Source organism: Papilio xuthus, unplaced genomic scaffold (genome assembly GCF_000836235.2).
Source record: "Papilio xuthus unplaced genomic scaffold, Pxut_1.1 DF826159.1, whole genome shotgun sequence".
NCBI lineage: Eukaryota > Metazoa > Arthropoda > Insecta > Lepidoptera > Papilionidae > Papilio > Papilio xuthus.
Genome location: NW_013532490.1, coordinates 2,340,776 through 2,356,158, shown reverse-complemented (window position 1 = coordinate 2,356,158; position 15,383 = coordinate 2,340,776). Strand labels below are relative to the sequence as shown.

The 15,383-nt window shown below is 32.7% G+C and overlaps 1 protein-coding gene across 6 annotated transcripts in view; it reads right to left on the bottom strand.

Moving 5' to 3' along the window:
• Positions 1 to 3,331: 3,331 nt before the first annotated feature.
• The window catches only part of LOC106123196 (zinc finger protein 628), a 63,408-nt gene continuing 51,356 nt past the window's right edge, over positions 3,332 to 15,383 (bottom strand). For 3 of the 6 annotated variants that reach the window (XM_013319424.1, XM_013319425.1, XM_013319427.1), the window contains exons 7-11: positions 7,552 to 7,736; positions 6,931 to 6,993; positions 6,483 to 6,648; positions 5,303 to 5,524; positions 3,332 to 5,009 (exon numbers count right to left, since the gene is read on the bottom strand). In XM_013319424.1, coding sequence (XP_013174878.1) covers positions 4,027 to 5,009; positions 5,303 to 5,524; positions 6,483 to 6,648; positions 6,931 to 6,993; positions 7,552 to 7,736 — 1,619 coding nt within the window. In that variant the 3' untranslated portion in view covers positions 3,332 to 4,026. The remainder of the gene's footprint in view (positions 5,010 to 5,302; positions 5,525 to 6,482; positions 6,649 to 6,930; positions 6,994 to 7,551; positions 7,737 to 15,383) is intronic. The other 3 variants (XM_013319428.1, XM_013319426.1, XM_013319429.1) reach the window with 3 other exon arrangements.

Here is a 15,383-nt window from a genome sequence, read left to right as displayed (position 1 = left end):
CTACGACATTTAAGTAAGTACACAGATTTTTTTTTGTATTTATGTTTTTTTTTTATTTCGTTGTTTACTACTTACGATACATAGACTAAGCAATCGTTCAGAGCGTTTAAAAAACCATACTTAGTCTATGTTTTTGCGGACCCGTTTATAAAAAATACAATTGTATTCAATGTTTTTGCTTGAATTTTATAAAAGAGTCCTCTTATTACATTACATTAATTATACTAACTTACAATATAAGATACATGTAATAGCTACTACGTGAGATATAAATTGAAAACCTGGCTATCCTGACTACCTTATAATTATGAATAAACGTGTATATTTTACTAAATATTTAATAAAACAAGCCCAATACAAACAACAAAAACGACAAAGCTTTAAAAAGAAAACATTAACAGACAATTAGGATGCTTAATTTAAATCAACAGCAAGTTATATTTAAAAACTTAACAATATTACTGTAAAACTTTTACACTGAATTGTAAAATTTCAAAAGTATGTACAACATCGGTATACTTTGCTGTTATTGCAATAATGTGTAAAAGTTTTCCAGTAATTATTTCTTGAAATAAAAAATGTAATGTAATCGCAAATATATTGCGGAAGTATTTAATTTGAGAAATTTATAACTCTTTGAGGAGAATGTGATTTGAACATCGTTTAGACAGGTGGAAACGCACAGTGACATTGCCGATAATTGTCCTACAGTTCAGTTACATAAGTTATAAATTCCTCATTTGATTTGAATATTTTTTCATCCCACTTGTTGTATAGTAGGAGCAACAATTCAAAACAACTTGTCGAAAAACACCGTCTGTTCTTATTTAGTAAAGAAAACTTACAGAAACGCCACTTTAGACAATACACATTTATGTTTAAACAAGGCAACAATTTTATGATCTTTTTTCTAATACATAATTCCTGCGTTCGTCATTCGTATTAAAATCCGAAAGTCGTAAATTTCGGTAAATATTTGAAGTACATCTTATTTATTTAAAAATTGGTTTAGAATTAAATTGAGTTTAGATTGTGTTTTCTTTACGGAAGGTGTTTTTCTTGTTAATAACATAACTAGTAAAAACAATGATCAATTATCAAATATAAATTGCAAATGGCCAATAAAACTATAACGTTACCGTGTGTCACAACCATTAGACAATGGAAACAAGCCAACAGCGCATTGTAGTGAAATGGGCGGAGTCGGTAACATCCGCCTGGGAAATTTTGTTCTCAACAAAATCCAGTACTATTGATACTAAAATATGATTTTAAGGAAATGTTTCACCCTTGAAAATGCAGTAATATATTTCCCCAAATTCACACACAAGCGATGCTGTTATCGCTCATTTATTATTAGTTAGGCTTTATCAGTATTATTAAATGTACACAGCTTACCTAAGAAATTTTTGTTATCATAAAATAAATGTAGAAAAAATTTTTTCGATTTTTCTTCAACGTTAAAAAATTTAACTGTCGAAAACTTAAACATAACCTCTGACAACTCAGACACGATCTTTTTTATTAACTATTCCTTTTCGATGATCACAGAAGAACAATAACGTCCACATATCTGCGCGACGTGTCTATATCGGATTCCTATATCAATAATTTTGGTTTAATTCAAAAAATTCTGTAGCAAAATTTCCATCTTGTCGAAAATAGTATTTGATTTAATTTTTATTTTTTAGATATATCTGTAAAACTAGTTTTTACGCCGCGACAAATATGTAGAAGTGACGTCATGAACACTTTCTTGGAAACGTAACTTTTGTTCTAAATATCTAATGTTAGGATACACGATCCGTGCTTCTTTTTTATTTTTGTACAACTCGAAGTCACCCGAGTCTAGTTCCCTAACACGATGTTTTATTAATTATAACTTTATAAATACCAAACGTTCATAAAATTTTCCTTCTACTATGACCTAAAGTTAAAACAATACCATTTATACAATATTCATAGGAACTTCTTTTGTTGTTATATTAAATTTATTTATATATTAAATTTATCAGGAGATTTTTACATAAATAGCAATCATTTGTGTTTCATTGCGGGCGAAAACAAAACAATTTTCTGTTCAATTTCGCCATTTCAATTTTTGTCAGTCGAATTTTTATTGGTTTTGCGTATAATAAATCTGATATATATATTCACGTTTCCTAGAAAAATGAATCTTCATCGGGTAAATCCATCGCGTCAACAACTGGCCGTTTCACTCCAAATCATAAGAAAAATACGCCGAAAAGTTTTGTATTTCAAAAATAAATTACGACAACATGAAACAAAAATATCAATTAAAACTCCCTTCCATAACCGAAAGACGTAAATAATAAAGATCTTTTTGGGCTATTGCATTGTGATTTTTTTCCTACTTACATTGGATATCTCTTGGCTTTGTAATAAAGCTTCCTGACACCAGGAAGAATGGGTTTCAATTATTACTGTGACAAGAAGATACCAATATTAATTCAAGAATGAAATAATTACATACGTTAAATCAGCTTACTTATTACCTTACCTATTTTACGATTATACGTATAATTACAAATAACGTGTATAAAATTGTATAAAAACAATATTATACACGGTAATTGTCACTTATTATAATACATGATGATAATATTAAAAGAATTAATATTCGGCAACACTTGACATTCTTACTGGGTAAAATTGCAATACCGTACACCGTTTTGCAATTTCGGTGTACAGATTTTGCAATCCTTGTGTACTATGGAACTATTGTAATGGCAACATTTAAAGCGTTGTTTTGCTTCAAACGTTTGTAAAGCGAAATGCTTTAAAATGATCATAACATTGATCAATCGGGCTATTGTAGATTTTACTTTGCTTTGTTAAGAGAAAAATAAATATTTTGGGCTATTGTAACATTCTGGTGATGTAAAGAATGTCCCGTGTTAACTGTATTCCATTCAAATGTTTGTCGAATTACCAAATTATTATCGACTGACGAAATATTGGTTACGTCACGGTAATTGAATCATTATTCGATTCAAAAATAACTTCAGTTATACTCTTTTTCTATCATTTAAAACTGTAAAGTTTTACACACAAATGTAACGGCAGTCTTCATGTAAAATAAAATGTTAAATATATTTTTTACAACTGTAAATAATTGATTTCTTGAAAATATTGTTAAATTATTATATGTTAATAACAAAAGCTTTAATAATATGCCTAAGTTATGTACAGCTTTAGTACTAATATGGCATTTATTTTAAAATAAAATAAATTAAAACATAAAGACGAATAATCCCGAAAAGTAGATAAAATTAATTTTGAATTTTATAAAAATAGAATATTTGTGCGTTCTAAATTTGACTAGCATAAGACGTGTTATTGCATGAAAAGGTAATAATAAAGAAAATAATAAAAATATATATGGACATTATGTAGATATTGCAAAGAATTCTCGAAATACGAGAGAAATGTGCTAAATAAAGAGTTTGGCACATCCAAAAGTTTTTACTAAGCTAAGAAATACATCGCTCTACCATAAAGCTATTTAAAAATAAATATATCTCAATAATAAACACTCAATAATAACCAAAACGAATAAACCATCGAAGATTGCACAGAATTTATTTGTCTCAGGTCTCTCTCTAATTCTAATTACTTGTTCGGGCGAGTTTCTTGTTCCGATTTTGTTCATTCGACTATAATTTTAAGTTTTTTTTTTATATATACATGTACACAATAATGTCCCTGACTATACGTTTCCCTATTTACAACAGTTATTCCTATCTAAAATGCTAATAGACAAACATTGTATAATTTCCGAACGACTCATAAAACGAAATGCTATTTCTTTTGAATTTTCTGTGAACTGTTGTAAAAAAAACGTCAAGCGATTACCAATCTGAGGCGATTTCGCTTCGCTTCGAAAAAAATTATATTTTGTTATCCGAAAATATATCTTATTTATTTTTGGTTTGTATACTAAACTGGTTTTATTTTTGTTTAATGCAGAAACGAAATTGCATCGGATTAGTAATAGCTGAATTTTCATGGCTGAGGGTTTTGCTGTAGGTGGACCGCCTGCTGTGCGGCCTGTTGCGCCGCCTGGGCTTGTGCCATATGCAGCGACGATTGCTGCATGTGTTGAGCGGCTTGGGCTTGCGCCTGTGCTTGTGCTTGTGCCTGCGCTTGAGCTTGTGCTTGCGCTTGAGCTTGAGCTTGTGCTTGTGCTTGCGCTTGAGCAGCATGTTGTGCAGCTACAGCTTGCTGAGCAGCTTGTTGAGCCGCTTGTTGTGCAGCCTGCTGAGCAACTTGCTGTGGGGATGGTATATTAAAGCCAAGCATTCTCGGATCGTGCAAACGCAGCGCTTGTTCCAATCTTTGTTCTTGGGCGATTCGAAACGCTTCCACTAGCTCGGGCGATAGCTGCCCACTGGCGTCGTTGGTTGGTGTCGGGAAACCTCCGTTGTGTCTGAGTGGACTGGGAGGCTCAGTGTTGTGCGCGGCAGCGGCTTGGGACACCGCTAATCTAAGAGCTTCCGCTTGACTTCTGAGCAGCGCTTCAGCTTGTTGCATGCGGAGAGTTGCCTCGTTAGGTGCCGGTGTCTCTGGTGGTGGTTCTCTCGCTAATTGTTGTCTCATCGCTGATACTAAGTTAGCCGCGGCTACTTGCACTGCGTTCGCTCCTTCTCCAGGTTGCGCCATCATGTTAGCAGCGGCAGCCGCTATGGCTGCTACTCTTTCATCACCATAAGCTTGCCCATTGTTGGATCTGAGCAAATCTGAAAGTTTGTTTACCGTGGCACCGGCTTCGGAACCGGCGGACGAAGACAGTCGCCCGTTGGATGAGGAGTCGGAGTGCGTGGGGGAGGGCGGGGCGAGGTTAAGCAGGCCGGAACCGCCGGCCGAGGCGGACACGGCGGCCAGTATATCCCGCTCCCTGCGCTCTGCCGCCGCTCGCGATAGTACGTATTGGGCGGCGAATTGATGTTTAGGTTCCATTCTCATGTGTTCCATATGGGAAAGTAGACCTGCAAAATTTTGGAAATAATTTAATATCACATTAAAAGGAAATGGAGTACATTTCTAGTTGATGAAAAATTTGTTAATTATAGTTTACAATTTGTTCCCATAGAGAATTTCGTGACAAATGAAAATTGCTTAAATAAGGTTATGTGCAGTACATTCGTTTGATGTTTATTGGTATTTGCGAACACTTATTGTGAATATTAGGGAATCTACTACTCGCTTCATCGCCTTGTCCTATTAAAAGACAATTTTTGTCGTAGTAAAACATTGAGGATAAAGAAATCTTTATAGTTACCATTTTCGTGTGTAAAAACGGCCTGGCAAACAGAACACGGCCACATGCGTAGGCTGCTGGTGAGTTGGGTCTCGGGGTGACAGGCGAGGTGCTTTCTCAGGGAACCTTCGTTCACGTAATGCTTCCCGCAGACAGGGCACGGATGGTTGGCAGTCCGCCGCTTCGCTATATAAGGATCAATTGGTTTAGCTTGCGCTGGGTACGGTGAAGTGGCGGGTGGACCTACCATTTTCACCAGGAATTGGGTAGGTTAGTGGGTTAAGGGGGAAGGAAAGAAAAAAAACCACAGGTTAGTCATGTTAGACGAATGATATTGACGACTTAAGACTAACTAAATCTAAATTATCTAGACATTAGAAGATGGCAAATCACTTGTAATTTATCCGTTGAAGGACAGTAAAGTGAAATTTCAGCTGCTATCAAATGATGACGCGTTCAGTGGGAAAATTTTGATAAGCAAAAACTTGTTTTGATTGCTAATGGGGAAATCGTAACGAAAACTAATCGATCAACACAATTACGCCGACTGGAATGATATAGTTCTTGAAACGTCGAAAACATTAGCTTAAATATAAACAAAACATGTTATGATATTAAAGTTGGAACGCCATCCGAGGAATCTGTCGTTGGTTGCGTGAAATGTTTGTAAAACATTCTACCCTAATGTAGGAACAATACGACGCTCCCTCGAATGGTTTCTTAGCTTAATCTATAAACTTAAAACTATAAGGTTTGTGGAAACGATACTTTTGTGTTTTTACAGTTGATTTTGTAAAAACCAACACCCCTGATGGCTTTGCGTCAGCTGGAAGCTTTTATCTTTACAATGTTAAATAATTCTTTGGAAGTAAAACAAATGTTTCTGTCGCTACAACATTTTAAGTGCTAAAACTTCCAGTGACGCGGCTTACGGACTAATAAATCTCTCTTGTTTAGAATGCGATAAAAAAAGACAATTCTATTTTATTTAAATACTTTTTCAAATAAATATGACGCTTCAAACAAAAGAGATTAACTTACAACTAAATATTAAAAACTAGAAACACACAAACGACCAAGACACTGAAAGAAACGTGATCTATTCCAAATAGATGAAGCTCCTTTTTTGCAATCCATTCCTTGTAATTGCCAACTATCCCAACGGGATTGTAATAATGTATCCAAACGTCAGGACACTTACTCGCAACGCCGGACGCGTTGGGGTCCTTGTGGGTGTTCTTCATGTGTTCGACGAGGGCTTCACCCCCGAATACGACTTTATGACAAATCGGACAAGGGGTAGCAGTGGCGCCCCCTATCATCAGCGCCGCGTGTTGCTGCAAAACACCAAGGTGCAGCTGAAGCTCCTGTTCAGCACCCGGTGGTGATGCGGATAGGCGAAAGATTAGCATACATTTATAACAACATAAAATATAGAAATAAACAACATTAAGATAATTTTGAAACAAAATTTTGCCAAAGAGTAATCATAAAACAAAATTGACGTTCGTGATTGCAATATAGATATTATTTTTAATTTTGGCTGTAGCGAAAAAACGTTATTTTGAAAAATTTATTTATTTAAACGATGTGTATATTTAAGCTTAAAAAATCAAAATTTAGATCAGTTAATATTAAATATAACATACATTAGATATAGCCGCCGTGGTTCCGGCTAGCATTGTCTTCGATTTTCGTATTTCGCTCAGCTCCTAATCATAGCATAATGAATTACAATCATTTAAAGAAATAATAATAATAATTTAATGCCAAAAAACACGGAAATAATCAAAACTGATTCTATTAAAGAGATTCAAATAAAAATTTTAATAAAATTTCATAATGCTATGCTAATTTGTTTACACCAATGCAATACTTCGAGTCACTTTCTCAAAGAAACTTGTCGTAATTTAGATTAGTAGTCTTCGACTATTTCATCCGTTATATATACATAAAAAATATAATAAATATTTAAAGTGTTTTAGATAGTTTTAAATATATAAGAAACCAAAGATTTTATTGCTGAGCCTGACACATTGTCTTTTGACCTCAATACAATCTAAGGCCCAGCGTCGTATAATCGAAGTCACATCCTGTACCTTATCTTTGCTGTAATTTTTTATCTTTAATTCATGTGGAACTTCAAACTGTCTCGGATGTACTTTGTAATATTTCGATGAAATTCGGTGTTCAGCAAAATTGCTTCGTAAAAAATGATTTGTTCAAATGGTATAAATGATGTTTTTTTTTTAATTTCATTTGGTACTAACCTTGGCTGTATGCGTACGTAGACTGCTTTCGGTAGCAAAGCCCTTGCCGCAAATATTACAATGAAAAGGTCGATTTTTCGCACGCTCTACTTGGGCGTCATGATTTCTTAAATGCTGTTGTAGGTTCGACAGTTGTATGAACGCGCGCCCACAGTCCGGTAGATGGCATTTGTATGGCCGTTCTCCTGGAAATATTAATTGAGATGTTAAGTTCATTAATAATAATAAATGCTAGTATTTGGCTGCATGGATCTCGATGTAATTTGGCATATAGAGCATAATCTGGAAGAACACATAGGCCGTTATGTTTTTAATTCCGCGCGGACTGAGTCGCGAACGACAGTTAGTAATGTTAATTTTAAAAGCAGATTTTCGAGATGTATTCATCAGACATAGCTCAGTTTTTATAACGAACTTGTTTATTTGCATATCCAATTAATCTTGTTAAAAGCTTAAATAAATTAAATTTATAAATAGTAGAGAGTTTAGAAAGACATGCTACAAAAAAAAAAACGAATCGATAAAACTCGTGTAAACGTGTAACCGAATTTTTGATTACGCTTCTCTCAGGTTAAAGAACGTTCCAAAAACCTTATAACCGATATTATTTGAGTGCCAAATTGAATTCCCGACCTATCCCAACACGAAAGAAAGCGATGACCTGACTATAACATTTTAAAAATAAAACCATAATAAAGTGAACGCATACTTTTAGCCTGTAGTGCAAGCAAATGCATAGGTCAATGCACCTACGCACACAAGCGTAAACATACACAGATATGTGTATATGTATTCTGCAGTCCTTGCACGTGATTGTGTGCGTGAGTTTGTATGTGTGAGAAGAATGCGTACATACGCATGCGTTTGTAAGGAAAGATATTGTAGAATTATTTCCTAGATCAGGGTTACCATTTAGGAAAGATTTTTCAAATGGATAGTGTCGTATTATTAAACATAAATTAGTATATTATTAAAATGTGTACAGAAAATTTTCTTTATTAAAATGAGATTATAAACATTATTATATAATAATAATAATAGTTTGCTTTTAAAAAGTATAAAAATAATATCGTTCTTTTATTATTCATGATTGTTTTTTATATTTGGCTGTTATGAGTCTTTATTAATTTATTTTAATAAACTGACTAGTTATAGGATCTAAATTAAAAATGTTATAATCTGGTTATAAATGTATTTCTATTTTCATATATTAAAAATAACTTTTATGTAATTTGGTTGTCGTCTACAATGTTAATTATTTTGCATGATATTATAAAAATACACGACTAAATATACAAATTTATTTTGGCATCTTTTATAGCAATTATTTTCACTTGTAAATATAATTTATGTTTATAAAATAATAATGTTTGCGTTACTCTAAACTTAAAAATATAAAAAAAAAACATTTATTTTAATAGCAATTTTTATACGAAAAAGTCATTTCTAACCTCAAATTATTAATTTCAAAGGAAAGATTCGCTAATTAGTCACTAAGCGGGTAAATTTATATATCAGAAATCTAAATTTAGGGACTGTTTAGATAGTAAGTTTTATGATCAAATGTCTCTGAGTGTGGCAGTAAGTCAAGTATTTTGTTATTTATATATTAATAGTAAATTTATTACTTCCAATTTAATAAATTTATTATAAAACAGTTTATTTATAACTGATAAAGAATCCAAAGATCGTTTAAACATTATTCAAATATTCAAGTAAGCATCCAAAGAATGAAATGCAAATGGCGACCCTATCTAAATGCACGGGGATAGATATATTACGATCGCCATTGACATGGCGAATCGCATAGAAATATTGCCATCCGCGTCGGCTATACCTAATCGGTCACTAACGGTAACTTCATATTTATTGATACTAAATATCGCATGGCTTTTATTGGGCCAGTTGGCTAAAAGTACTGGCATACTATAATTATTTATTATCTGTATTTACAATGATTTTTTTTAATTATTGATATATTTAATGGCAAACAAACGTGTCAGTATTAACCTTTTTTATGATATTAAAAAGTGTGTTTATATTATTTTATAAATAATATTCAATAATATGTGTTTTTTATTACGCAAATAATAAATTCCAATTGGATAATTGTAGTTTTAAGATCCAATTAAAATCGATGTCATCCAAAATATAGTGAACTTAACAATTAAAATTATTAATCTGATTTTTAGTTTGTATTTACCGGTTTTTTACTTAGTAAATATATTGCAAACCAATATGTTATGTGTAGAAATATTAACATTTGATATTTGGTATGTAAAATATAGTATATTAAAGTTGTCCGATTCCCTTCTAAAACTGTATTCAATATAAATAGTTTAGAACATTAGTGGATTATTTAAATACGTTCAAGTTAATTTTAAACGGATCTATTTAATCTTATAAGAATATATTGGTTGTTATAATTTTGTTAGATTAAACTCTTCAATTTATATATTAAAATCTTTATATATATATATTATATAATTCTTCTGTGAGTGTGTATGTCACTGAACTTCTCTCAAACGACTGGACCGATTTTGATGAAATTTTTTCTGTGTGTTCAAGGGGATCTGGGAATGGTTTAGATTTACAATTTTCATCAAATATTAACTTCATATTAATTTATTCAAATTAAAGACGTGTAGACAGGACAACGTTTGTCGGGTCCGCTAGTATACTATAATAATGGATACATTCATCAACTCTTTGACCTTATCCTACTCATGGTTACCAGGATTCCATCCTCCATATCAATCTATCACCCGTTATATCAGTCGTCTCTCCCTTCTTATTCATGTCACCTTTTGCACTATCCATCTCCTACGCCTATCTCTACATTTATAATATAAACATTATTAAAAAAAATCGATAAGTTTGAACTTTATCTATAAGATCCAACTGGACAACAGATTAAATCTTAACCATAGAAAATATTTCTTCCGGGTTCACCGTTCCTTATACTATTGTGGCCAGACAACCATTTTTCAACCTATACAACCTACGCGCTAAGTCGACCATTATAAAGCGAGCCGTTGCTTTTAGCGCAATACCTCTCCGAAGTCAGAATTAAGTAAGAAGCGGGGGACGGGGCGGTTCAAAGTAAATTGGACGCTGTTGTATGGCTATTTTTGTTATTTCTCTATGAATAAATGTAAGGAAGGGAAAGGCGTTTGCCTTAGCACAGTTCGAACGATGTTCAACGGCTTAAGGATGCTATCTGAGTGGATTCTGTGAACATTTATCGTGTGTTTATTTGCATGCTATTCTGTGCTGAAATTATTCATTTTTATTTCTAATTATTTTTACCACTGTACAATAATTATTCTACTAATATTAATTGCCAGGAACCTTGGAGTAGAATTAAATTAATTTTATATATAAACTTCAAATCAATTTTTTTTGATAAAAAAAAATAACTTAAAATAAAAACTAGAAATTGGAATGAATTTAAAAATTATCTATGTGTCAAATTAACAATTGTTTTGTCAAAATTTAATTAAAAAAAATTGATAAAACACTGGCAGTATTTTTCTACATTTAAAAGCAACCAGCTGTATCTATCGAAAACTAGGTTCAGTTACAAAAGCTTCGTGTTCGTTGTTTGGCCTACGCATTTGATTTACATACAAAAGTACTTCCCAGCTATCCCGGCTTTTGACTGCGTAGGTCTTGCATTCTTGAATCGTTCAAACAAGATTTCGCTCACAGATTATAAAAAAAATCACATTTTGCGACAAACAAATTGTTAAAAATATGTTTTACGTTTCGTTTCACAACTATATAAGAATATTTTAAAATGCAATAAAAAACAAATTAAAATAAAAAAGTACATTAATTGCTGTATTGGATAGAACTATTTTCTTGCGCAAAAAATGTACAATTCGAAATATGAAATATGAAATCTTATAAATTAATATTAGAAACTGGCCAGTTGCAAAAAAAGTTAACAAAAGTGAAAAGTATTTTAAAATAAAAGACAAAGAAAAGCGTACAAAAAAATAAAAGCAATATTTTATAATATAAAAATGCAGTAACTACGACGCATTGCGATGTCGATTTTAAAACAACGATCCGACGGAGCGAGCATGTTGCGAATTTATTTTTGAATTTAGAACGCAGACTTACGCCATTTTGACTTGTTATACAGATATTTACCGCGTGTTTTCTCAGTTAATGATGCGTTTGATTCAATACAACGAATGAAATTATTAATACATAAAAAATCTTACTTATATTATAAATGTGAAGTTTAGATGGATGGATGGATGTTTGTTTGAAGTTATCACCACAACGGCTGCTTTCTCGATGAAATTTTGCGTACATATAGAATATAGGCTGGAGGAACACATAGTAATTAAGTTTTTTTTAATACCGCGGAGACAGAGTCTTCGGGCAACAGCTAGTATGAAGATAAAAGATTCAATATGCTAGAGAGATTACAATGAGTCTGTAAAAGAGAACAATGAATTTGAAACACGTAAACGTTACTTTTGCTGTATTTTTATCTTTTGTTTTATTCAAAAATATCTACGTTGAAGGGAATGATAAATAAAATGCTTTTAAGACATTAAAATTAAATAACAGAGTCCGATAAAGCGTACACTAGAAGAAATGTTAACTATAGAAATACTGTTATTTGACATTGTATCACGGTATATATAATAACATAATATGTATACTCATAGAACTGTTTTCACCATAATGGTCGACTTATATTGGGGCTCACGAATACATAACATTAATTTTGAATTAATCATACCAATCGGAAATTTAAATTATTGGGCATGAATTTGCGTGCACACACGGTAAGTGCATCTCCCCTCACCCACCCATCCCATACCTCCCCGCCGACCTCGCCGGGGGTGATAGGGTGGCATACAGGGGTGGGGTTGAGGTCACGCATTCCCTCCCAACTATTCCCCCTCGCCCCCAACTATTTTGGGGTGGTCAGTGGGCATGAAAAAAATATAATAGTATTCCACCTGCATCGGGGCGGGCGAAATTTGTCGCTATTGACGTATTCGGAAATGTACGCATATTCCGGCGGCCATTTTGTTAAATTTAATAAATCGTCCGTTGAAAATGGCGCCCTGTGAATTGTTTTATACGAATTTCCATTGCATTTTGTATTTTCCTAGCCGAGTTAAATATAACAAAGTTCCCATAAAGAGGAGTAAAGAAATGTTACTTTAAGTCTGTACCCCCAAGTCGCGAACTTTTACGCGGTGTTCTTTATTTCTTTCTCAAGTGCTTTTTTTAATTTCCATCGCGGCGCTATCTCAGGAATGCTTCAGTGGTCAAATAAAAACTTAAAGAGAGTTTTCAACGAACAAGAAATCTTTAGAGTAGTCAAGTCGAAATTGTTATTATATTTATTAAGGAAAGGATCAATACGTACTACCATATCCAATCCACATTTAATTATAGCCGTTGCGCACATCGATAGTTGATTGTGTAACTATTTAAAATCATAAAGATAGTATGATAACATTACTGATACTGTCAAACGCTATGTCAATTTAGTTTATAATATTATATCAATAGATGGCGGAACATATTGTTTAGATCGCGGTACCAATTTATTTGGTATATTTATCGACTTGCCGATCGAATTTAATTAAAGTTGACTCGAACCAAAATATAACCAGTGTTTCATTGTGACTACTCGATACATCTCCAGTGAGAGGGAGACCTTTTTGAGACTGCTTTACAGATACTTAGTAGTTAGGTTTCCATACTCTTCATATCTGAAATTCCTTGTCACCAATTTGTATGCACGCTTAAAACTTATACGTCTTTTACCGAACATATATAAGTGACTAAAGTACGTGATGATAAAATTAAACAGTAATAAAATGACAATGACAGGTATTTTCTGTTTGGCCAATCAGTACACCGATAGATCCCATTTTGCCGATCATATCCATAGAATCGAACCATAAATAAAATTACTGTTGGGCTGATCGACCCAACTATCGGTTTGAACACATTGCTATGTGAAACTTCACTATATTTGAGAATAAAAATGCGTTTTGAAACTTTAAAAAACTACTCCATTCCATGTTCTGTTCTATGAATTGTAAAAGAAAGATAGGTAGACAACTCCTGAAAAGGGTACAAGATTTCGAGTGGAGGAGTAAAAATATTCAACGAGCGGGCGGAATCGTAGCAAGGAAAGAAAAAAAAACACTCGTTCTTTGCCTGAGAAAAATGCAAGAAGAACAAAACTATAGTTGGCAAGTTTTCCCGAAGTTCGTGGCAAGCGTCTGCGAGGCGGTAGGGTTGCCGCTAACGACTTACCGCTAAGTTGAGACTCTTATCTCAGTTGTAAAAGATTTTTTTTTAAACTTCGTCTCGTGTTAACGTAGAAAAGAGGTTCATTACAATACTAATTTCTTTAAAATAACATCTTTCGCTAGGTCAGTTTTGTAGAAAATTCTTACAATACTTTTAAATATAATTTAAATAATGAATGTTTCATTTTATCATTTAAATGGAATGTTTTATGATATTAAATGATACGTTTCGCTCAAGTTTAAATTATGTTTTTCTGTAATTTTATAATGAAATACATAACATATGAAATATTATTTCTTTATACTAACTAATGGGTGATTAAGGTTAATAGAGACTCTACTAGTCTTAGCTCACTTAGCACCAACCTGTCTCTCTATTTATAATATTTTAAATAAGTGTATAAATATGAATATAATTTTTCCAATTGACAACCCTAAGCAGACTGAGATCGTGTGAAAAGTAGGAGGTTGGCGGAGGCATCAGTCCCAGCCCGACGATTATTTTTATTCATTCCATTCCGACTTCGGTGCAGTTTTAAATTCGACAAAAAGAATAATCTCGAATCTATTTTAATGAAACATTCATAAACGCTTCGTTTCAAACTTTGTGTTTTCAGCAAGTTTTGATAGAATTTATGTTAAAATTAAAAAAAGGGCAAAGATGAAAAGATTTCATTTGAATTTATTGTTTATCTAGAACTAGCTGTTGCCCGCGACCCCGTCTTGCGGAATTATAAAAAAAAACTTTATTAGTAGCCTATGTGTTCTCCAAACTATGTTCTATGTTCACGAGATGCCTTGTAACAAACATCCGTCCATCCATCCCAACATTCGCATTCATATTAGTAAAATTAAGATTGTCTAGTTGAAGATTTAATATATTTTTATATTTGATCGTGGTGAGAACTAACTTAGAGCTAAGCTAAGTACCTTAAAGTAAATGTACATTTGAAAATTATGTAACAAAAACTTTCGCTTACTGAGTTAGCCTTAACGCTGTTTAGATATGATCTTTAAAAGTCTAGACCTAGAAAATACGGCTTCACATAATATCACTCGGACTTAGGAAACAAAACAAGACTTTTTTAGATTCAAAAAAATCGACTAAGTCGTTTTACTACGACTTTATCGTATGTTTAGGCAATGTTGAATTAAACAAAATACATTTATAATCTTTGTCGTAATAATAGTGGACTAAAATAATATAAATTGTCACAATAGACCCTTCGTGTTATAAAAAAACAACAGGTAATCAAAGGGTTGAAGCTTATGTCATTTTTAATACTTTATGAAAAAGCAAGACTAAACCGAGGGGTTAATTTAAAATAGAACAAGTAAAAATAAGTTTGAAATCGTTCTAACTAAATGCATAAGACACGCACGGCGAAGTTTCTAATGATGAAACTGGTAAAAACGATATTGGAAGTTTACTCGATTAAATTAATTATACAAAACCATGGCACCTCAGTTTGATGACGTCATATCGTGTTTGATATTCGTTACACAAACGTGAATGCACCGTTTCTATTCAAT